At 42.2% G+C, this 25,216-nt stretch overlaps 1 protein-coding gene across 11 annotated transcripts; it reads left to right on the top strand.

Moving 5' to 3' along the window:
- Positions 1 to 589: 589 nt before the first annotated feature.
- On the top strand, positions 590 to 25,187 carry MEIOB (meiosis specific with OB-fold). Of its 11 annotated transcripts, none has more exons than XM_053277104.1 (14): positions 590 to 709; positions 5,516 to 5,593; positions 9,164 to 9,221; positions 10,220 to 10,351; positions 12,526 to 12,598; positions 13,499 to 13,694; positions 15,958 to 16,058; positions 17,677 to 17,729; positions 17,811 to 17,906; positions 18,789 to 18,890; positions 20,501 to 20,654; positions 22,046 to 22,238; positions 24,311 to 24,397; positions 24,708 to 25,187. In XM_053277104.1, the coding sequence occupies exons 2-14, from the start codon at positions 5,525 to 5,527 to the stop codon at positions 24,852 to 24,854; spliced, it is 1,461 nt and encodes a 486-aa protein (XP_053133079.1). In that variant the 5' UTR covers positions 590 to 709; positions 5,516 to 5,524; the 3' UTR covers positions 24,855 to 25,187. The 11 variants fall into 11 exon arrangements, with proteins under 11 accessions (XP_053133079.1, XP_053133077.1, XP_053133070.1 ...); XM_053277102.1 differs by lacking the exon at positions 590 to 709 and adding an exon at positions 723 to 880; XM_053277095.1 differs by lacking the exon at positions 590 to 709 and adding an exon at positions 1,070 to 1,195.
- Positions 25,188 to 25,216: the final 29 nt, after the last annotated feature.

A 25,216-nucleotide genomic window follows, 5' to 3' on the forward strand; every position in this document is an offset into this window, starting at 1 on the left:
ACTCACCCTTGACTCCTTTATCAAGTGCAAGAGACACACAATGTCTTGCCTCGATCGCTGTTCATATTCATCAGGGGCTGGTCGTCCTCCTGACAAGTCAATGCTATTGTCAAGGAAGATATAAAGAATGAAAAGAAAAGAAATCACTTTGAAGCCATTGTCGTCACTCGCAAACGTGCACGTGCGCACACACACACAAACATATTTTTAAAAGTAGAAACAATTTTCTTTGCAGATCAGAGATGCTGTTTTTGTGATAAAGAGGGAAAGTCCCTCTGCCCATACAAGTGATCTGTGGAGCCAGACATGGCGTGCAGTGAAGCAGAAGGGGGCTTTATGAAAAAGTTGGTTATGATGATGTGTCAAGAACCAGATGCAGCCAGCCTTTTTCTACTAGCTTCAACAAAAAATTCATTTATTCAAATGAAAACCACACTGAAGAAGCAGCCAGCTAAAGGGGCTTATTTCATGTCTTGGTCTTTTGCCTCTTAAAAATAAAATAAAATTGAGTGACCCTTTCCAGACACAGCCCCAAACAATAAAAGACCTCCAGCAGAAAATCTAAATGGCAGCCCCTTTCTGTGGTGATATTTTTTAAAAAAACAAAACCTAACAGTTTGCTGTCCCTTATTGGTTCCTACAGATCTGTTGCTTCAGGCAGGCTGGTACATCCTACCTAAATGTGGGGTCATCCCTGACCCTTTCTGAGGTAGTAACTGGAGAGAGAGAAAGCATTTATTTATATTACGACAACTTTGTTCTGAAAATATATGCTGTTTGTTCCCTACAAGTTATGGGCAGCTGTCTGTACCAGCCAAAGGACCCAATCCAGAGAAAGACATGCGTACATGCCATTTGAGATGTACATGGCACTTAAGTTGTGAGTTAACATTCTCGGGTTGGGAACAAATGTTTCAAAGCTTCAAATGCAACAAATGCTTCAAATCATTTCAAAGCTAAAAAATCTTTACTTGGAAGAAAAACCTTTTCTGTTGAAGTCAATAGGGCCCTACATAAATGTACGAAGGACGGAGAATTGAGCTGTGATTGGCTTGATTCTCACATAGCAATGTACATTGCTCAATTTCTCTGCCCTGCCTTGGTCCAGCATGGGTTCCCATCCATAGATCCCAGATGTCGCTGGACTACAACTCTCATCATTCTTAGCCAAGACCCCTGGTTCGAAACCCCTGCTGTACGCTATTGTCCTTCTCAATGTTATTGGCTTCTTTGGATACACATGAGGTGAAGGAGGCAGCATCAGAGAAAACATTCTTCCTCCATCCTAGGTGTGCAATACCTCAAAAGAGGTCCCAAAAGTATAGCCCCTGCTAACTGAGCAAAGAGGCACCTTTTTTTAAAAAAAAAAAGTGGCAATTATCTGTATTAGGCAGGGGGAGAGCAACTGGCCCTATCCATCCCCAGCACAGCAACACCACCAGTGGCTGTTGCTGGTGTCTATCTTATGTTTCGTTTGCTTATTTTAGAGCCCAGAGTATTACATACTTAAGTTTCTCCTCACAACAACCCTGTGAGGTAGGTTAGGCAGAGAGACCCATGACTGGCCCAGAGTCACCCAGCAAGTCTCCTGGCTGAATGGGGATTTGAACTCGGGTCTCCCTGGTCCTAGTCCAGCACTCTAACCACTACACCACACTGGCTGTCTTTTAAAAGGTGCCTCTTTGCTCAGTTATCAGGGGATAACAGAGCCGTTGGTGCATCAGCCCCAAATATTGCGCATGAAGAGCAGCAGCCGGCGACATTTTCCCTCCTTGTCCGAGTCCTGAGGGGGCAGGCCTGGGGGGGAGGGGCAGGGCGTAGAGCAGGTCCTCCTTATTCCCCTCAGGAATTCCCCTCAGGACACGAAAAGAAAGGGTATTTCAGTCACCCTTTTAATGGGTTTTTCTCCAAATGATAGTTTATAAAGTTTATAAGTTCATAAATCTCATTTATCTGCCCCCAAAAACCCAGCACCTGAAGATGTGTATAGCCTCTAAACACACATAATGTGTTTAGCCTCTAAACACACACAGTTGTTGTACACCGCTCAGAGTCTCTGGTTTATAAATGTAATAAAGAAATAATAAATAATAAAATGCCAATATGGTGTTTTTTAAAAAACAAAATGCCCTCATCCTCCCCCCACCCCAAAAATGTACTCATGGGGAAGTATATATTCCTCCTCTCTGTTGTTCGAATGAGGGGCGTCCCTTCCAGTGCTTTCCATGAATATGTGACAATCATTATTATTCCCTCACAAACACAAATATATCTTTTGTGGCACCTTTTTCACGTGATGATTCTCTTTATTGAGCAGGGGTGAGCAATGGGCCCTATCCACCCCCAGCATAGTATCCCTCCAGTGACTGTTGCTGGTGTCTATCTTAGGTTTCTTTTTAGATTGTGAGCCCTTTGGGGACAGGGATCCATCTTATTTATTTGTTATTTCTCTGTGTAAACCTCTTTGGAAACTTTTGTTGAAAAGTGGTACCGTATATAAATATTTCTTTGTTGTTGTTTGGGTTTGTTTGGGGTTTTTTAACGTGTGTATGCTGCTGCCATTCATCCACAGGCCCTAAGGCTGTTGACAAATGTCGTGAAAATATAACAACACTAAAATAGCCATGAAACATTCTATCTTCTCTTTGCTGGGTTCTCCTTCTCCTTGCTGGCATTATGGTCCCTCTGAGGGGAAAGCTTGAAGAGCAGCAGATGGAGGTGGCAGTGTAAAATAAAAATTAAAAAGTCACCACTCATACACTTGGAGTACTCTTTTCTTCTTCTTTAATATTAGTCTTGATTATATCTATACAGAGTCAGATATTCATCGAGAAGATTCACCCTGCAATGAATCTCTCCTCACAGAAACTTGAAATGGTACCCCTGATGAGGGTATCCCGTATTCCATTCCTGTGAGGGGTTACTTCAGACTAAATCAGAGCCAGCGTGGTGTAGTGGGTTAGAGTGCTGGACTAGGACCGGGGAGACCCGAGTTCAAATCCCCATTCAGCCATGAGACTTGCTGGGTGACTCTGGGCTCGTCACTTCTCTCTCAGCCTAACCTACTTCACAGGGTTGTTGTGAGGAGGAACTTAAGTATGTAGGACACCGCTCTGGGCTCCTTGGAAGAAGAGCGGGATATAAAATGTAATAAATAAATAACTAAATCATCCACCTCCAGTGAACTTCAAAATGTAGCATCCTTCTCTCCCCATCCCTTCTTCTCAGCTATTATGAGGGGAGGGGGTTCCTTGTTCTCTTCCCCACTAAACTGAATGGCAGCCAGGGCATGCCTTTCTATTTCTCTCACTCTTCTTGGTATTTTTATGGCCTTGCTGAGGACCAAACAGCATGTGATCAGATCCCCCAGTTTTTCTGTTTTTGGTTTAAAAAACAGCCTGATTGCAGTTACTCCATTTCATTAACTAGGAATATAGGGCTGTGACTTTATGTATATAGTGCATGAGGATTTCTAATGCCCTCACAATTCACGTGCTTCCTTGGGGTGGGGGGACACTCTGGCCAATAAGCAGATTTTGTTTTCTCAATGCAAGACCATATTAGGCCATAAACTTACACTGACACACCTTTCACACATGGTAACCTGGTAACTGTAGTTTTCTGAGCGCCACAGACCTTATCTAAGAGAAAGTTGCTTTTGCTGTGAAGTAACAGTGTGCCTAGGAGAAATACTAATCCCCCATTAAATTCTGCAACAAAGCTCTTGTTGAATTTGGTGTCACAGTCTGGCTGATTATCTTGAAGCCGCTTAACAGCAAGTGGTTTTATACCTATAACTCCTTTCAGTTCTCATCATATCCAGCATGATATGAGGAAATATGGAGCTCTTATAGCTCCCTTGAGTGATTCCACACCCTTTAATATTACAATTCAAATATCAACCAGTAACACTTCAAGTATTTTTGAATCTTTAATTGTCTTTTAAATGCCTCTTTGAGGTCATCTGATTCAGTCTTTTTTTAAAAAAAAAAAAAAAACACTAATCCATTTTCAATGGGCAATGAATTATTTAACACTGTATTTCAGAAGAGAGTATACAATTGAAAGATGCCTAGGAGGCATGGTTGGGCTCTATCTTGCCTTTTAAGACAGCTGGTAGTTTCCCTGTTTCTTTCCAAGTTAGGATGTTTAAATATGGAAGATGGACTCCTAAGTTGTCAGGGAATTTACAGGAGAAAAATAACTTTAAGGGGAAAGGATATACTTTGATAGGAACACAGGGTGGAAGAAGACCAAACTGGATTCCCTATGTTGTTTTTTAATCAGATGCTGTGAATTAATCAAAGTTGGAGTTTGATCTATGTTCTCTCCAGAGCCTTTCAAAGTTGACAACTATTCATTCATTTTCACTTAGTAGCTACCCTGTTTCCCCGAAAGTAAGACCTAGCAGTAATTTCTGATGTACCGCTAATTGCCCTAGTGCATTTTTTGGGGCTAAAATTAATATAAGACACTGTCTTATTTTCGGGGAAACACGGTATTTAGGATGTACCATATAGAATAGATGGTGTGATGGACAGAAAATGAAAAACGGCAATTTTACTTTCAAATTATTTTTAAGGGCTGTTTTACAATGCAACAGAAAATCTCTAAGTAATGTGTATTCTAATTCTTCGCTTCACCCACCCGCCTGCCCGCCCACAGTTTCTGGCTGGCGGGCCATCTCCTCCTGCCCACCCACCCACCCATTCTTGGCGGCCAGGCTGGCCCGCCGCTGCCTGCTGCTCCCAGTGGCCGGGCCAGGTCGGCTACTGCCACCTGCTCATGCTGGCCGGCCACCCACTGGCGGGAGCAGCCTGCTTCTTCCTCCCCACCCACCCAACCGCAGTTTCTGGCTGGCGGGCCAGCCAGAAAACCAGCCTGCCACCTCCTTCTGCCTGCCCGCCAACCAATTCCCAGCGGCTGGGCCACCCCGCCGCTGCCTGCTCCCGGCGGCTGGCTGACCACTGGGGCCGGCATCCCTATTTTTTCCTGTCCCCGTCGCTAATGAGCAGCTGCTCACAAATTCTCGTGAGAGCTGCCACACATGGGATTAGCAACGGGTACGTCTTGGAGAATTAAATATGTAGATATTAGTATAAGCATGTGAAACCACTGTTGCTTATTGGTACATGGATCCTACCTTGATTCTGTATTTATAGTTTATGCACACCCTCTAATCTTCTTCTGGGACTCCTCCCCCTACACAATGCTGTACTGATCTTGAGCTAGTTTCATGATGTGCGCATGTAAAATTTTAATTTTAAAAATGTAATTCTTAAAATAGTCTGATACCACCCAAAAAAGCAAGTGGTGTTATTTCAGAAGACTTGAAACATTGCATCTGGCTGGCCATTAGATCAAACCTTTCCCCGGAAAACAGGTGTTATCAGTCAAAACATCTTTGTTCAAGAAGATAGCTTTTATGAATAGCTTCTGTGTGGAATGCTCTAAGAAATTTGTCTCGATTTTGCTTTTTCAAAAAAAGCTCTAAAGTAGTTTTCTCCAATTTCAGGTAAAAAGAATGGCATACTCCATTTCAGCACAGAACTTTGTGGCCATTTCAGATCTGCACCCAAATCTTGCTCGTCCTGTACGTCTTGGTGACATAAGTACTTTTTGTTCCCAGTGAAACTGTATATAACTATATTATATTACTACAAAATTATGTAATTGCTCTGTCTTTATATATTCACAGCATGGGCATAATTATTAGGCACAGAGTATGTTAGCTTCTCTTTGTACACCCACAAAAAGTGAAAATGGATGCTTCTGTTGACCATAGAGGGTGGATACCACAATGATGTTGACTGGACTGTTCATTGACCAAAGCATCAGAGACTTCTTTGTATTTTCTTTAAATAGTTGTTGAGTTGATAATTTCCACAGAGGCTACATTATACTGTCACAATACGTCAGGGATGCATTCTTTTGCACTATAGACAGCAGACTGGAAACCGTGAGCTTTACTCACATGGGTACTCCCATTCATTCACAGTTTCCCTTGGTTTCATATACATTTTTTTTAAAAAAAAAATCTACACTTTCCCTGACAGATGGCTGTTAGCCTCTGTCTGAACACCTCTAGGGAAGGAAGGTTTTCCAGTGTGAGAGACTGTCCCACTGTCAAACACCTCTTACAGTGACAACATTACTTTTAAAATATATTAGATCAGATGTAAGGTTCAAGCATAAAATTCTCAAATGTGGGTCCCTAAAGCTCCAAAGGCTGCAGCCCTATGCATATTTGTGTAGGAGTAAATCCTAGTAAATCCAGTAAGACTTACTGCTGAGTAAACATGCCTAGAATTGGAGTGCATATCTCTTCATTTCTACTTGTACAATTATATCTATCTTAGTCCCACCCACCACCCACCCCCACAAATAGTTCTAAAATGTTATTGCATATAAAACGGAATCGCTACCCAGGAAAAGCTTTTTAAAAGGTAGGAGGAAAAGCTACCCAGGTTTTCCTCCTACCTTGCCTCCACACAGTCATTTCTACCCAAGTTTTCATCTTACTTTGCTTCCACACAACCAAAAATTGGGAGTACACACAGCTCCCAAACCCAGGTAGAACACAGTTTTTGATTGTGTGAATGACCTCAATATGTCACAAGGCCACAGGTTTCGTTAAGAGATGTTGGCTTCTTTGACACAGAACTGAAAACACGTGAAACTTTCTCTTGTGAGATAAATATATCTGGCAAGGAGCTTTATTTATTTTCCAGCAGTGAGAGAAGATTAAGTTTCAGAAGATGGACAGATAGAACTTAGCTGGACTTTCTAAACAAATCTTGTTTTCAATTTGGAAAAGAAATATGGAAGTTGTTCACACGACCTTCAGGAGCACCAGCGAGGGAAGGAGCAGGAAAGGCAGGATAGCACCTACCTTTCTCCCAGACGATCCAGTGGTGCTTCAGCTGTGCAGCTCACATGCCCACACGACTGGTGCTTTTGTAAGCTGCATGGCATTCTGGAGGCCAGGAAAATGTGTCCTGGCCTCCAGATATCCCACACTCCACCACACAGCGAGCGTGATGCATTGAAAATGTCAGCACAAGGTACTGGCAAATGGACACAGAAGTTTTTCTGTTCTCCTTTGATTGGATGAACTGTGGCTACAAACACAAAAGTACACATTTGGGAACAATTCATTTAGAATTATGGATGTTTATGGCTAAGAGTGGATTTTATGCTTTTAATTTGAAATTATGGAATTTCACTTGGTTAGATTATTCTAAATTAAATAATTTTTAAAATGCATCTTTAAAACGCCTTGAAATAAATACTGTTGTAAATAAAAAGTCAATGCATTAAATGGCATTGTAGATTCTAGGAACCAGCTCTCTGTTTGTAGCAGAGTTATACACAGGACATGTTGCCATTTAATTAAATTACTGTGAGTGAGGAAATGAAAACATTTGAATGTAGATTAATAGAATGTACTTTGAGAAAGAGAGAGCACTTTTGGAGACTTGAGGAAATTATATTTCATTATACACATGTTCTGAAGAAACTCTTCCAGATACAGGAATAGTTTTCTTGCCCCACCTAGTGACTAAAAGGAGTATAGAAGCATAAAAGCCTATATTTCAACAGGTGTATTATTGTTCATTCTGCGTGGGGAGTTCTATCTACCACTTTTCAACAAAAGTCCTCAAAGCAGCATACATAGAAAGAATAAATAAATAATAAATAAGATGGCTTCCTGTCCCCAAAGTGCTCCAAATCTAAAAAAGAAACATATTGTAGACACCAGCAACAGCCACTGAAGGGAGGCTGTGCTGGAGATGGATAGGACTAGTTGCTCTCCCCCGCTAAATAGAAAAGAATCGTCACTTCAAAAGGTGCCTCTTTGCTTAGTTAGCAGAGGTTCCTGAATAGATTAGATAGTTCTTCCATTTTCAGACATTAATAAGTATCTTTCTGGTGATGAAAGTGGGTTGAAGGAAGGAAGGAAGGAAGGAAGGAAGATCTCTATTTGCAATCTTTATCTAGAGAATAAGGAAACATTTCATATATAAATTGCTGCTTCTTATTTGCAGAGGGTACTGTGCTTAGGTTCTAAACATCTTGCAAATGAAGATGAAACCTTGCACATTCATAGCTTGTCTTCAGGTAGCAATGGGGAGAAACTATTTTTAATCTTCTGGTCCATGAGTGACAGGTCCATATCCTGGCACACCTTCTTTGCCAAATGTTCATCAGAATTAGTATCAAGTGGGTTCAGCTTCAGTTAATAATGAGATCATTCCTGGATTTGGAAACATAGGGATTTGATCCCCTTAAATCTATTGGGGGATATTTTTTTTTGTGAGTTTTCACCAAAAATCACAGTGGGATTATTTCACCACCGCTGAAGACAAATGTAGTCTTGTTTTGTTTTGAGGGGGAAATGAGGCATTTCCCCTAAAAACCCTAAGCATGGAAGAAACGTCTTCTTTCCAACGAATGCAAGTAATGATTCTCTCAATAAAAAAAATTTCTGAGCGGCTTCAGGGTGTAAAAATTTTGAATGGAGAAGTGGTTGATAGACAAAGGCTCAGTGCTTCTTCTCTCCTCTCCTCCACTCAAAATGGACCCATGTCAAAGTTGTTCTTGATTAGAAAAAGTGGCTGTTGCGGGTTCTGTGTGTGGTTGTGTATGGAGTGTAACTGGGCCCTGAAATAATACCCCTAACCAAGTTCCTGGAGATATAGCAAATAATGGAAATTACTTTCATAAAAATAGAAAAACACTCACACATATACCACCTGGAAAGTCTAGAAACCTACAGGATGATTCAGGACTGTTTCCAAACTGGAACTGATATCCCCTCTCATCCAGTTCCCCTTTGTGCACAACCTGTTCACAAGTGGAAGAAAAAGCTGTATGCATATTTGGATAAACATTATCCATAAAGGGACAGATATGGCTGAAACCAGATACAGATATTAATAATAATATTAATAGCTTCGGATATTATGTCACTCTGCTCTTTTCATATATAGATAGAAATATGTATGTTAATTTATTAATGGTTCTGAAGAAAAGGGGCATTAAAATAGCAACAGTCAAATATGCTTTTTATTACAGAAAGAATATAAAGAGTCTGTGAAATCAAATCCATCCTGTGCATCTGTATTTGATGTTTATATTCTGTAATCCTTTTTTCCCCCAGAGTATAATTGGTGTGGTGATTGGGAAAACAGATGCCAAAGGCTTTCCAGACAGAAAAAGTAAAGTTCTTTTAAAACCATTTAATCTTTGTTCTCAGACTCTATCTTTCTGCTGATGGCTTCTCTAACTAAAATATGAATATAATCTGATGGGAATCTTTTCTGCTCAAACAATGTTTGAATTACAGTGGGGATTACATAGCTATAAGAGGCGTAACAAGAAGTTAAGGGAAACAAGCCCTTCTCGGTTATCTCAGTTCCTTGGCAATGTGTGCTTTAACATGTTCAGAGGAAGTGACTCTGCTAAGGTTACTTAATGCTGTCTAGAACCTTCTCCCAGTAACTCTAGTGCATCTGATGATGCTACAATACTCCATTTGGTTAAAGCAAGGGTTTTCAAACTTGGGTCTCCAGATGTTGTTGAATGACAACTTCCGTCTTTGGCCAGTGTGGCTGGGAATGATGGGAATTGTAGTCCAATATCTGAGGACCCAAGTTTGAGAACTCCTGGTTTAAGGTGTAAAGCGCTTTTCTAAAGCAGTGGGATGCCTGCCACTATCTGCTGAATTACCCTTGGGTGAATAGCAACTTTTTTCTCCTGTTCATGAGAACTGAAAATTATTATTTTTTAAATCTGGTGACCTCTAGTGGTTTTAACAAAATTGCTCTGTTTTACAGCTCTGCATCTCATCAAGCCTGTTGAGCTTTTATACACCCTGTAGAGCTTTTATAATCAGTTTTCTACTCCTCTAATCATCATTTCCTCCACCATTTTCTTTGCTGTTACCACCTGGGTTCTGCCCTCCATGTTTCCTTATGATATTCCACATGCACATAATGGAACATGACAGTTGAGACTAGGGTGCCAGTAACCACCACAGGTGCCCGGAACCAATGACTGTCCTTTGGGGCTCAATTTAATAAAATCACACAATTTGTGCCCTGATATGAAACTGGGGTAATACTGGCCAAACAGCATTCTGTGATCCTGTGTTGATGCCTGCCTGACATTGAATTCACTGTTTTAATTGTGCTCTCTATGCTTCTTCTCTGTGCAGACATTGGATCAGAACGGTATACTTTTGGTTTTACTGTCCGTGATTCGCCCTCTTACTTCATAAATGTAAATGCTTGGGGGAGAGAGGACTATATTAAATCGCTTTCAGAAAGCTTTAGAGTTGGTGACTGTGGTAAGCTGGAGTGTATTCTGAACATATTTCAATTTCAGTATGTTTCTCCCCTCTTTAAATCACTATGATATGTTTGTGGTCTTAGTCTGTTTTCCTCCAAGGAGTTGTGGACTATTTAATTGGAACCAAATTTTTCAGTTAGTTTGAGTGAGAGGGAAAGAAGTAAACTTTACTACATATATATTCTCAAGCCTGGTAAAGCTGTCACCAAGAAACATGAAAAAATTATCTTCCATATTTCTTCTTAGGGCCTTATTTTCAATTATGTTTCATTTTCCTAAAAGGGTTTTGTAAATGTAATAATGATCCATCTTGAGTTAAGCAAGTTTAATGCCCATTCATTTCAATGGGATTGAATTAAGCATGTGCTGAACTTTCCTTCATTGACATAATTAGGCCTTTAAAGGGTTTAACTGGATATATTGTGCCCATGTATCTAAATAGAAAATATCCAGTGTACAATATATAATAGCTTTGCTTGCAGACTCACAGTCAAATGCACTTTCTCAACCGTGAGTCAGATGTTGGACTTCAACAATGTCAGAAATAGGGATGTGCACGAATCAATTTTTTCAATTCGATTTGTACCTGAATCGAATCACCCCGATTTGTTTTGTCCACAAATCTCCTGAAACAATAGATCCGGGTACAAATCGTTTTGTACCCAAACCGATTTGCACAGACAGCAGGCGCAGGCAGTGATTCTCTCAGCAGCAGGAAGGGGGTGGATTCTCTTCTCTTTTCCTCAAGATATGAATGGAAACGAGCCAATCTGGAAGCAGTGGGGGATGGTCAGCCAATCGTTGCATACTGTAAGTCACCAATCTGAAGCTTAGGAGGTCACACAAAAAATTCCTGACACAAAATGGAGACAGCAAGGGAGATGGAGGTCCGAATCTACAAATGGAGCCACAAAATAGAGGTCCGAATCTACACATTTTTCAGGTCCAAAATCTGGGCAATTTGTTTTAAACCCGAACTGGGCCAACTAGCATAGGGGTGATTTGTTTTGTCCACAAATCACCCAAAACAGGTAGATCTGGGTGCAAATCATTTCGTACCCGAATTGATTCGCACATCCTTAGTCAGTGGTATCCAACATCATCTGAGGACCCAAGGTTGGGAACCCCTAATCTCATGTAAACGATTGTTCATACTTTTGCTTATTTTTAATTCCCAGGGCAAAACAGACCACACAGACAAATGCATCGTTACTCATTTCCCATGCAGTGTTTCAGGCAAAAACCTTTGAAAATGATCCTTGTTCTTACAGTGTTTAAATGGATTGAACTTATGCAAGAGAACTGGCACACAGCGAACCTTGTATAACTTTATGTGTTTTTAGAGTCTGAGCTGGAACAGCTCAGATATCTCCTGGCACCTGAATTAAACATTTGCACTAGTCAATCTACTGCCATTGCCATCTTAAGTCAGTGGCTACTGTGGTGAAATGCCATGTTAAATCCTTGAGCAGCTGTATAGTTACTGTTGTACTCCATCATAACAACATATGTGCTGCTTGCACAGTACTGCTTAAGATTGGATTGCAAGTTTGGTTTGTTAACTATATGCGTAGAATCCAAGGGAAAGAGTTGTGGTATGCAAGGATAAGGTGGTGGAGTGGAAATCAGGAATATCAATAGTTTAATGAAATAGATATTGTGCACAGAGAGGCAAGTGCAGACTGCTTTTCAGTGCTCTTGCTGCTGGCTGGTTTTTTAGCCCCACCTCTACACCAGGACTGGAATACAAGTAACTAAAGCCCCATTCAAAAGCTGGCCTGGATCAAGGAATGGATTAACCAAAAACACTGCATCCATGTGAAACATGTTGGGTGGCCAGGATAGTGGAATGCCCTGTGTGCCAAATTTGTGCCAAATTTGTTTCAGCAGTGTACCAAATTTGTTTCAGCAGTTTTTTAAAGATATTGTTTTAGGAACTTTGATTTCTACTGCTACTGGTTCCTGCACTATGTTCATCCTTTTGATTGTAGCTTTAATGTGCTCTTGGTTTTGATTGGGTTGTGGTGTTATTTTAAATTATTTATACTTGTTAGCTGCCTTGATTAGCCTTTTGTTTTTGGAAAGGTGGGATGGAAACATTGAAAATAAATAATAAACTCTAAGCTCACATTTAATTGTGTGTGTGTATATCTGTTATTTTTTCTTTTACAGTAATCATTGAAAATCCCTTAGTACAGACAATAGAGGCAGAAAAGGAGGAAAAATTCAACCCTACAACTCCTTGGTAAATGTAAAAAGGAATTCTTATACCCCAAATAAGATTAACAATATAAATTACGTATGGTCTTTCACTGCAATATTCAGACAGTTGCTCCAAGAAGATGCAAATGCTGCTAATGAAAAATTATATCGCCATGGTAGGCGATTAGTGTTCTCCATTAATGCTTCACAGTGATCTAACAGTCAGACAACAAAACATCAAACAATTATTATTTAGATTCCTGGTTTATACAGTAACACAATTAAGCAGACATTAATGGATATACCCTGGGGCTAAAAGGAGCCAAACATTAAACAGTTTCACACAGAGCTCCGATACAAGCATGTAAATAGAGACTGCACAGCAACTGTGCTTGGTAGACTGTGATTTTTATCTTCCAAAACTGCAGTATGAAATATTGGCAGAGGATGACTGTGTGGCTGAAATCCCCAATTTCCACGTTTGCACAGGCATGCGGATCTCTGGACCTAACACAGGAAGTCTGGTGGTTAAATATATTTTATCTGAGCATGTTGTTCCTAGTAGAATTCCTAATATCTTTCTTGCCAAGTATGATAATCATTGCCTATAACGGTTGCTAATTACATTGTTGCACCAATACTAGAACATTTGTGGCAAATGTTGCATTACTTGGAAACATCAAAGAGGTAAAAAATGTCCTTGAGAAGAGCTGAAAATGTTTTGTTTGGGTTCGAACATGTTGATTTGTTAATTGCAATTATCTTAAATATGAGTGAGCTGGATAGCTTTGCAACAAAATGAGCACAGTGTTTTCAAAATAGGATAGGATAACAGATTTCTTAAGCTTATTGCAACATCAATATACAGTAACCCATAATAATTCAGAGAGTTTATAATGATACAAGTCAACTTTAGGAATTTGTTTGTGTCTGTTCATATCAGCTGCTACAAACTACTGCTCAGTGAGAATCACTCTGTGGTTAAAATCTGCTCCCGCTATGAAGTGGACACCAAACTGCTCGGCCTGTTGACTCTACCAGTGAAGGATCCTCAAGATTTCTACTCCCTGGGAGACATTGTGGCTAATGGGCAGAGCCTGGATGGAAGAATTATTAACATTCTGGCAGCTATTAAGTCGGTAGGTCCGGAAAATCATAACAAATTGAAGAGTGTGCTTCTTCCACTGCAGTTTGATGGTCTAATTGATTCCTGTATAGATAAGGATTTATCAGGCCACGGCTGACTGGAGTGATCTTCTTTTGTCTTGGTCAGCAGTCATGGCTTGATTTAGTGCTAAGGAAGGTTAACAAGCAACATTCATAAAAAGCTTGTTCTTTTACTCATAAACAGGATTCCACAAAAGCATCCATGCACCTGGGATGGTGCATCCTGACCATAGTACAACAATAAAAGAAGGTTTTATTTAAAGTCTTTTGACATCCACACAAAGATTAATTATTAACCATAAGATTAAGTATTAATGTTATATTGGTTTATTGATTTAACACTGGCATCTAGCTGAATTGTACCTTTGTTCCTTCCCTCCTGCTTTAGTTCCTACATAATCCATTTACCAAGGGCCCAATCCACTAGGAAGTTCTCCTGCACATGTCCCACTGTAATGAATGGAAGTTATATCAGAGCATGATAGATGTCATGGAGACACTGGGTATAACATGGTTGTGTGATTATCAGAGGAACCAGGGATGACCCAAGGTACTGAAGTGCCTTTGGCAAGGCGTAAGAATATAAGAACAGCCCTGCTGGATCAGGCCAAGGCCTATCTAGTCCAGCATCCTGTTTCCCACAGTGGCCCACCAGATGCCTCTGGGGAGCCCACAGGCAAGAGTTGAGGGCAGGCCCTCTCTCCTGCTGTTGCTTCCATGTAACTGGTATTCAAAGGCATCCTTCTGGATGTGGAGGCATCACTAGTGGCACGTCCCAGCAGGCCAGGAGGTTGCTCCTCTCATCCACACTGCTTGAAGGCTGGCCAGACATCAGGTAGACTTTCAGGAAATCCAACTTATTTATTTATGTATTATTTCTCTATGTAAACCGCTTTGGAAACTGTTGTTGAAAAACGGTATATATGTACTTGCTGCTGCTGTTGCTGCTGCTGCTGATGATGATGATAGTCCATCAGAAAACAGACCACTCCATTGGAAAATGGATCCCCTCAGAAAAGGTCATCCGATATTCAAATCTGACAGGGTAATGAAATATTTCAGAGTAGTCTGTCAGAAAACATAACCCATCAGAAAGGTTAACTGGAATTGAAATCTGGCAAGGTAATTAAATCTTTCAGGAAAGCCTATCAGAAAACACACTAGTCCATCAGAAAATAATTCCTCTCAGAAAAGGTCTTTCGGGCAGGGTGAGGGAGAGAGGAGCAACCCGAGCGGCCTCCTTTAGCGCCCCCCTGGCTTAATAAGACAAGCTGCTACTGCTGCACTGCATTAGATCTACCTTGCCCCACAGCCTTGGTGGGGGCCAGCCTCTGCAAGTTTAGAAAGTGAGATGGGGAGGGCAGGGAAGAGGGAATGTTTGCCAGAAGCCTCCTCTTCTCCCCTGTCCTGGTGCTTCTTGCAAGCTTTACAAGCAGCAAGAAAAGAGGGGGCAGCTTTTTCTCTCTTCCCTGAACTCTTTGGAAAGCTTTCAAGGGGCTGGTTGGTCCTGAAATGCTGCTCCAAAGGCGGCAGGAGGGGGTCACCTTGCTGCCCTGCCGGAGTGACCCCCCCCACCTCATGAAAGGACCACCCTGATAGTCTCCTATCCGATTCCACTCAGCATCACTGATAACTTACATGCCCCCTCCCACCCACCCAGCCCCGATGCTTAGGTACTTTAGGTGGAACTACACAGCAAGTGCATGGAGCTGCCTAGCAGAGCAATATGAAAAAGGAGAGATATTTGCAGGGGGAAATGGATGGGCAGGGGAAAGGTTAAGCACCCCTTCCCGCCTGCTGATTGCCTCCTGCTCCCCTCCTGGCCATTTGCTTTATGAGAAAAAGACAGGGTTGGGAATCCTGAGCATTTTCTCCCTAATGTATAATTCTGTCCCTAGAAGGTTCAAAAAACATTGCTACTTTCCAGGGCAAATGTTTCTCCGGCTTACAGTAGGAGCACTCAGGCAATCTTGATAAACTGCCTGCTCCACACTGCAGGGATGCCCTGCCACTTTAGAACTTCTGCTTTCAGTGTTTTCTTCCCCCTGAAGAACGAGCTCCCTCTCCATAGTCCTCCATCTGCAGAAGTACAACCAGACCAGCTGTACTTTAGTTCCTCCTTTGATTACGGTGTGAACAACACAGACATCAATGCAAGAGCCGAGTATTGCGTTTGACAAGGTAGATGTGAATTTAAGATTAAATTGAAGTCCGTCCATCCCCCGCTTTGCATAGGTTGGAGAACCAAAATACTTCACCACTTCAGACAGACGTAAGGGTCACAGATGTGAAGTAAGGCTGTTTGATGAAACTGAGTCTTCCTTTGCCATGATATGGTAAGCTGTATTCTAAATAAAAATTCAATAAACACATTAATTAAAAAATGGAGACACCACTGCACATAAGTACATACTGCTATCATTAACAGAAGCCCCTTATTAATTGTGTGGCCTCTGTGATGATGCAGCAGTGTTCATTAAATGGCAGCAATATCCATTAAGCTCTATTACATAGAAGGCTGTCCAATTGAATGGCCTGGAATATATTACCTATTTCCATCAGTTATTGACAAATGCTCCCCACAGGAGAGACAGAGCTGCAAATCAATTATGAAAGGTCATCACGGAGTTGAGGAAATGAAAGAAGCCGTTTAGGCAGTCAGACCATTGACAATCTTCCTAGTTCTAAGCAACATATTGCCTAGTGCCATCCATAGATCAACTTTTGCATGAGTGTGTGTGTTTAGACCTTTATAGGTAAACAATGCTGCAATACAATTTCACCAGGTATATGAGTCAAGAACATCGGAATCGCTTTGTGCATGCAGTCCAGCATCCTGCATCTCATAGTAGCCAACAAGGGTGCTTTCCAGTTAAGCTGCTCAACAGCAGCAAAATGCTTCCATTCAGGCAAATCACATTCGAAACATAAGCAGAAGTGGGAGCAGTCTCGCAGAAACTAACCACCTGAAAAAACAGCAACTTTTTTACGCTGGGTACACGAAGCCATAGCACTATATCACAGCAATTCAATTCGAAACAAGGCATCGGAAATGTGAATGGCACCCTGCAGTCAGCATAGGGACTGCGGTGTCACAACACAGGAAGTATGGAAGCACACTTCCGAGATCTGCTGTGACCCCGTTGCACGGTGTAATCTAGAAAGCACCCAGATGTTTCCAGAAAGCTCCTGAGCAGGGCATGAATGCAAATAGCTCCCTTCCTCTATTGCTCCCCAGCAGCTGGAGTTCTCAGGTATACTGCTGCTGAATGTGGAGGTTCCATTTAGCTATCATGGCGAATAGACCTCAGAGGATGAATGCTCATGGTGGTTTTTAGTGTCTACCCCTCCTAGAGATGGAAAAAAGAAGTAATAACATTGTTGCACTGGCAGCTTTCTCTGTGTTCTCATCCCATCTTTATCCCTACCCCCAACCGATTAGGGTGAAATTGCAGTAATTTTTCACAGAGGAAAGGGTGCAAAAGGTCACAAGGAACAAGCAGTTGTATTCTTTCTATGGAGTAATCATTGGAGGACAGACTTGCCAAGTTTCATTTCCATGCCTCTGACAACATAGATGGAATTTTAAAGTAGTTTTTTTGTTTTTAAAACTTTTAAAAGCTTTTAAAACACCATTGCAAATTTGGCTGCTGCAGGTCCAAGAGGACAAGAAACACCTGATAATACACAGACAGCTGAAAGTCTTGCAATGCTATCACCTCTTTTTCATCTCTAGAGGCATAGATCTTGTCAAAAATCACAATGAGCAATCCTCCCCCAAGATGGTACTGATGACCACCCCAGCTGGCTCATGTACTACATTGGAAACCTGATTTCACAAATATATAAGTATTATATAGACATAAATTTTATGTCTTTTATAGACATAAAATGTAAACGTTTAAACAGATAAATCATGCTTGTATTAACGGAATGCTATGATCTCTTCTTTAGCTGGGACAATGAATCTATCCAGCTTGCGCAGAGCTGGATGCCTCGAGAAACAGGTATCATTTCCCCATTTTCTTGCAAAACATTTAGTGTAAGGCGTGGCCCAGTATAACAAAAAGCCCTATTTTCCTTCCCAGTGATATTTGCATCAGATGTAAGAATCAACTTTGACAAATTTAGGAACTGTATGGTTGCAACTGTAATCTCAAAAACCATCATTACTTCTAATCCTGGTAAGAGACCTCTTAAACTTTGTCATAAAGTGCTTTATAATGTTCTGGTGTGTTTTAATGAAAATGATGGCTTTAGGCTTTACAATCAGTTTTACTTGTTGCAGTCTAGAGTTATTTTCTCAGTTGACAGCATCTTCTTTATATATAATTCGCTAATGCATACCCATGGCTAATCCCGTGCGTGGCAGCGCTCGTGAGAGTTCATGAGCAGAAGCATCTGATTGGGCAGTGTGGATTCCATAAAAAGATAGGGAGGAGCAGCCAGGCCTCTCAGAGGCCAATTGCGCAGACGCGGCAGCATCCAAAATGGCCACCGCGCTGAAGGGGAAGGCCCGACCAGGCCAAGGAGCCAGCCGAATGGGCCAGTTTATAGGTTGCACGGGGGCCAGCGGAAGGAGGGGGAGCCTCCGCAGACACACACACCCCCACCGCCTCCAACAACTCCCCCAGAGGGGGTAAGTGACATTAAAAAAATTTTTTTTAAGTAAAAAGGAGAAGGGGGGAAAAAGTCTGCAAACCCCTGAACAGTCAGGGGGTGTTTGGTCTGGGGTTGGACCGAATAGGGGGTGGTTCTGTTCAACTCCAGACCGTCGAACCGAACCGGCTCAACATCTAACCTGTTCAACATTGAGCTGACTTGCACATCCCTAGCCTCCTCATTCAAAAGACTGGGAAAGATCTTCGAGAGCCACTTCGAGTCAAATAGACAGTCCTGGGCTAGGTGGACTGATGGAGTGCTTCAGTCTAAGGCAGCTTTGCATGTTTCATCTCTTGACCATAATACACAGGGTTAATACTTCCCAGTTAAATATCCTGTGGATTATTTTGGTATTGTACGGACATGCCTTTATTAATACTGCATTCTAAAATATGTTTTTCAAGATACACCAGAAGCAAATATTCTGCTCAACTTCATAAGAGAAAGTGCAGAAATGTTAGCTTTGGATGATGACATGGGAAATCGGTTCAGAGAGTCTGTACACTGTAAGTGTTTCTCCAACTGTTTATTAACATATGTATACCTCATTTTTCAAAGCCACCTAATGGGACAGCAGGGAAATGACTTGCCTAGCAAGTAAGAAGTTGCTGGTTTGAATCCCCACTGGTATGTTTCCCAGACACCTATAATTGGGCAGCAGTGATAGAGGAAAGTGCTGAAAGGCATCATCTCATACTGCTCAGGAGATGGCAATGGTAAACCCCTCCTGTATTCTACCAGAAGAAAACCATATGGCTCTGTGGTTGCCAGGAGTTGACACCAACTCAAGGGCACTTTTTACTTTACCCCATCTTTCTGTTTAGAAAATGTCAAAGGCAGCTTACAACTTAAAATTTAAAAACTGTCATAAATCTGTTAGCTCAGCTAACCCCAACAGGATTTACAACCCCTTCAGCTCTCCCCCTGAGTTAAACAGAAAGTATCAGCAAAGCTACACAAAGGAAAGTGAAAAGACTCACAAAGAAAAATAATAGTAAATGAATAAAGTCCCCTGAACTAAACTATGTACCCCCCTCTACGCTGAGTAACAACTGAAAGAAAACAACAGAGCAGGAATGAACAGAACAAGGGCAGACTGGAACTTGAAAGACTGAGGAATTCTAGATAGGAACAAGGTCTGCTGTAAGCGAAAGTTGCTGACAGCAATTTGTGCAAGTAACAGACTGCTTAATATATGGCTCAAGAGAACAGGCAGCCAATCAGGCTTCCCTGAGTCAGCACTTCTACTTCCTCTCCTGTGATATCCTGCACCTGTGTGTCTCCCACTGAGCCTTCCTCTTGAGATGTCTTCTCAAGACAGGTGAAATCCCAGCCTCCTCAGTCCTCATGTCTGGCAGCTGTTCCTCAGCTCCAGAGTCTAGTTTCCCTGCCAAATCCTGTTGCTGTGCCTCTGAGCCTGCACTACCAACCAAGTCCTCCTGTTCCTCCTCCTGAGTCAGAGGTCTGAGCCATGACAAAAACCCAGAAACAATATCCTCAGAATAATAAAGGCAAGGGCTGACATCCAGAGCAGCAGCCTACTGCAGGCAGTCTTAACATCCCCAGGCTCTCCCTATAGCATGGGCAATCCTATGTGCTTGTGAGTGCAAATACTTTTCAGAGTTCTCCTTTGCTCCAGAAATGTTCTGTTAGGATGAAAACACAGTGCTGATTGTCAGGACTACCATTTCCAAGTGTTCTGTGCCTGCTGTCTGGTGCAGCTTTCACCATGCCACTAGGGCTTCCCTCAGCTTCACTCCCTTTAATGGCCCTTTAATGGCCTCAAGTGCTGAGCGGAGACCATTCTGCACAGAGGTAAGCAGGGGGAGTGGCTGTATCTGCATGAATCCAGGGGCAAGTTCAAATTATTCAGCTTGTGTGCTTTGAAGCTGAATCTTTGCACAGGTCTATTAAGTCTATCCAATTTTAAGACAACAATCTCAGTTCTCAATAGGAGGATGACATTATTTCCCTCCTTATTTATTATGTTTGTTTTCCTCTCATACTAAATTTATTTTTATTGAAGCCCAAAGCCCACTGACGGTACTCTTAGATTCTGGATCAGTTCAAGTTTTTCTTTTATTTTCTTCAAACAACCTTTAATTCTTCCCTTTAGTGCAGACCATAGATGATGTTTATACAGTGGAACAGTTAAAGGTGAAAGCTTTGCAGAGTGAGGGAAAACCAGAACCCTTCTATGGCATTATTTTCGCCTACATTTCTACACTGAATATTGATAATGAAACAACCAATATATTAAGAAGCAGATGGTAAGCACCTAATTAAGCTTTACAGCAGAGTGCCCTGGACAATTGTTCTTGTTCTTGTTCCAAATTGCCATGGAAAACCTCCATCTCCTGGTTCATCAAGCCAATCTCCTCCCTACTTCCACATGAAATCATCCCCTCAGCTATCCACCTCACCTCACCTCACCTCACCTGTATCTCCAATGGCTCCTCATTCTTTCCTTCACACTCATTCTTTCTGTCTTGCCTCAGATACATCCATTACACTCTTTAGGGAGAGATGACTGCATCAATACTATACTCTCTACACCTGCTGGTACATTTGTTGGTGCTAAAGGGATATTACACAGAAATTCACACTTGCAGGAGTCTCTTGGAATAGATGGGTAGAAGTTGAATGGTCCATTCAATGGTTCCGACTAATTCCGCTCCCCCCCCCATTGTTAGTCACATGACCTAAACCAGCTAGACAACAAAACTTGCAGCCAATGAATGAAAGTACTGCTGGAGGCTTACTGAAGTCCTAACCTTAGCAAGGGGAGGTGTGGCTGCTACCAACCCACGTCTTCCCCAGTGTGATCTCAGGAGAGTTTTGTATGAGGAGGAAGCATTGTCATGCTCAGCTGTGTGCGGAGGGGGGGCGGGAATGGACCTGCGGTTTTCCGTTATATGAGAATGTGGCCTCTCTCAGCAGATGTAAGGAGGGAGGCAGAGCTGTTGTATTGCAATTTGCTTTGTTTGCTAAGGGCCAAACTATTGATTGAGGCTATTCACATGGCATACTGCAAGGAGCCCAGGGAAGGGGGATCCCTATGATTAACTGCACACTCGCGTGGTGAATCACGGTACTTCCAAGGGCCAGGATGACACATCCCAGCCCCCAAACCTCTCCGCTGCCTCAGTGCACGGGTAATCTTCTGGGTGTGTGGGGAGGTGCCCAGCAACGCTGATGCAGTCATCTGCGAGAAAGGTAAGTTTAACCCACCTTCCCCGCAGAACACCCTCTAGCCCTTCTCACTGATCATGAGAAGAGGCTCATTAGTGAGAGATGAGCTTCCAAGAGAAGGTCTCCTTTGTCATTAGATCCAGCTCCCCTCCTCCTAGGACCCTCAATTTGGGCACAGCCCTAATGCTCCTGTGTGTAATAATGCAGTATGTGGGACTGTGCAGTAGTGCTCCCTCCAAGGCATGTGTACATATGCGCACTCACAAATCTTTTTATGTCAGCTCAGTTAATTTTAGATCCCACTCAGGTTGAATCAGGAAGGCCCCACACTGAATGCATGTGCGCACACACTGCCTTGACACTGTGACCCAGAACAAAACTCATTCCGCACAGAGATGAAAACAATTAGAGAGACCACTGCTGCGCAGACGTTAATGTGAATCTTTCCCCTTTCCACCTTCCCCCATAGTGCCAGGTGCCACTATGTGATCAAGGAAGATGTGAGCACGTGCTCTTTCTGTAGCAGCTTCCCTTCCTCTTCCTCAGAGACCACGCCTGTCTTTGCCAGCTTTGACTTACTGGTTGACCTGACTGATCACACAGGCACACTTCAAGCTTGCAACCTCTCAGATACAGTGGCTGAGGAAACCTTAGGTTGCACGGTAAGAACTGTGATATAGTTCCCTGATGGTTAGGTGGTGCCAGCAAAAATTGTTATATTCTACCAGTGCTATTTTATGCTTCTGTCTATGCTTGGAGGTGGGGGGGGGGTTGTGTAGCAAAAATGCTCATACCACTTGGCACCAACAGAGCACTAATTACATCTAATGAAGCAGACTCTGACCTACGCAGGCTCATGCTGCAATTATATATTTCTATGTGTTAAAACTCGGAGTAGCTCTTAAATATTTATGCTGAAATTGTTGCTTGCATATCCACCGGTTCAAAAATATTTCCATCTTTATTTATTATTTATTTGTTTATATACCGTCCTATCCAAACGGCTCTGGGCGGTGTACAAAAACAAAACCCACAAATCAATCCCCTTAAAAACAATCATTACAAAACAATATACAGACAGCATAAAATCTGTTTTAAAACAATCATTACAAAACAATATACAGACAGCATAAAATCTGTTTAAAAACGATCATTAGAGAACAATTTTAAAACAGCAAAAAACCATTAACAATTAAAACAGCTAAAACAATTTAAAAACCCTGGAAGGCTAGGCCAAACAGATAGGTTTTAAGGGATCTCCTGAAAAACAACAATGAACTCAAACTACAGATTGCTGCCGGGAGTGCATTCCACAGCCCAGGAGCAGCTACAGAGAAGGCCCACCTCTGAATCGCCACCAGACGCACTGGTGGTAACTGGAGATGGACCTCCTCAGATGACCTTAACGTGTGGTGGGGATCATGCAGAAGAAGGCGCTCTCTAAGATAACTCCGACCTAAGCCGTGGCTTTAAAGGTAATAACTAGCACTTTGTATTTGGGCTGGAAACATATCGGCAGCCAGTGTAACTGTTTTTAAACAAGCATAATATGGTCTCCCCGGGTTACCCCAGAGACCAATCTGGCTGCCGCATTTTGAACTAACTGAAGTTTCCGAACTGCATACAAAGGCAGCCCCATGTAGAGTGCATTGCAATAGTCAAGCCTGGAGGTTACCAGCTGATACACCAGTTTTGAGGTCGTCCTCTTCAAGAATGGACGCAGCTGTCGAATCAGCCGAAGCTGGTAGAAAGCACTCGTGGCCAGAGAGCCTCCACCTGAGATACTAGGGTGAGGCCTGGGTCCAGGAGTACCCCCAAGATGCATACCTGTTCCTTCTGGGGGCATGTAACTTCATCCAGCACAGGAAGATCTAATTCATCCCTCAGAGTTTGAGCCCCCACAATGAGCACCTCCGTCTTGCTTGGATTCAGTTTCAATTTGCTGTCCTTCATCCAGCCCATTACTGCCTGTAGACAGGCATTTAAGGAATGAATGCCATTTCCTGATAATGAGGATGGCAAAAAGTAGCTTTGGGTGTCATCAGCATACTGATAACACCCAGCACCAAATCTCCTGATGACCTCACCCAGCAGTTTCATGTAGATATTAAAAAGCATTGGCGACAGAATGGAGCCGTGAGGGACTCCATATAACAGCTCTTGTAGTGAGGAGCAACTGTCACCAAGCTCCACCATCTGGAATCTACCTGAGAGATAGGAGTTGAACCACTGCAAAGCAGTGCCCCCTATCCCCAACTCCCCCAGGGGATCTAGAAGGATACCATGGTCGATGCTATCGAAAGCTGCTTAGATCCAAAAGAGCCAGCAGTCACACTCTGTCAATTCCCCAGTGAAGGTCATCCACCAGGCCGACTAAGGCTGTCTCAACCCCATAGCCAACTCTAAAGCCAGTCGAGATGGGTCTAATCAGTCTGGCTTGAGCTGGTCGGCCACCAGCCTCTCAATCACCTTGCCCAAGTAAGGGAGATTGGAGACTAGCCTATAACTATCCATCGCTAAGGGATCCAGGGAAGGCTTCTTAAGAAGCAGTCTAACCATTGCCTCCTTCAAACTTTTCATTCCCTGTTCGTTTTTTCAATTGGAGGAAACCTTGTGGAAAGCTAAGAAGGACAGATAAGTTGCCATTTTGGTCTGAAGAAAGTGTAGGTTCACCATACTTCTTTCTCAAAAAGCTTATCTTCCTATTGAGTTAAAACTGTGGTCTCTTCATTAGGTCCAGGAGTTCCTGACTCTGACAGAGGCTCAGAAGACAGCATTAAAATGGCAGCATCTTCTCGAACGAAGCAAAATTTATGTTAAAGTAAGTGTTTAGAAAAGCTGTACTCCATGAGCAAAAGAGAACACCTTTCCCTACAAGGGGGTTCTCGAACTTGGGTCCCCAGATGTTGCTGGACTTCAACTCTCACAGTCTCCAGCCACAGAGGTCTGTGGATTATGGGAGTCAGAGTCCAGCATCTGGGGACCCAGGTCTGAGAACCCCTGCCCCACCCCATTAAGACTGGCTGTGGAATTCATGACCAGTTTCTCATTTTGTCTTGCTTGTAAACTACCTTTAGGAAGGGGGAAAAAGGCTTGTTTTGAGAGATTTTATTTCAAACCTCCTTCCATAGGTTATTCTTTCACCCAACTCAAGAACTGGATTGAGAGTGAGCCTGATTTCTTGCAGACTAGCAGATCCAGTGGAGTCCAGTCAAAACCTGCCCAGGAAAGGAAAACAAGTCACTTTCCCAGCTTCAAAACAGCTGGAAGGAGTGTAAGAGATTCAGTTCATAGGAAAATCAGAAAACTGCATCCTGACTACAGTGGGTTGAAACATGCTAAAATTATATATTTTAGTACTCAGCTTTGATATTTGTATTGTCTTGAGTATAATAGGTTTAAAGAAGTTTTAGTTTAAATCTTCCTTCCATATATAGATGCTGTTTCTTCTGAATTAAGACCTAAACATAGAGAAGCAAATTTTCATTTCATGAATAGTACATTTGAGAAAACCATGCATATAAAGGAGTTCTTTAATTCTCTCTCAGCATGCTTGACATTAAAAAAATTTCAATATTATTTTATATTAAAGCTGTAATTTCTAGTGGGAACTGGTGTGTAGTTACTGAAAGTGTGAGCT

This window comes from Hemicordylus capensis, chromosome 13, assembly GCF_027244095.1.
Source record: "Hemicordylus capensis ecotype Gifberg chromosome 13, rHemCap1.1.pri, whole genome shotgun sequence".
Taxonomy (NCBI): domain Eukaryota; kingdom Metazoa; phylum Chordata; class Lepidosauria; order Squamata; family Cordylidae; genus Hemicordylus; species Hemicordylus capensis.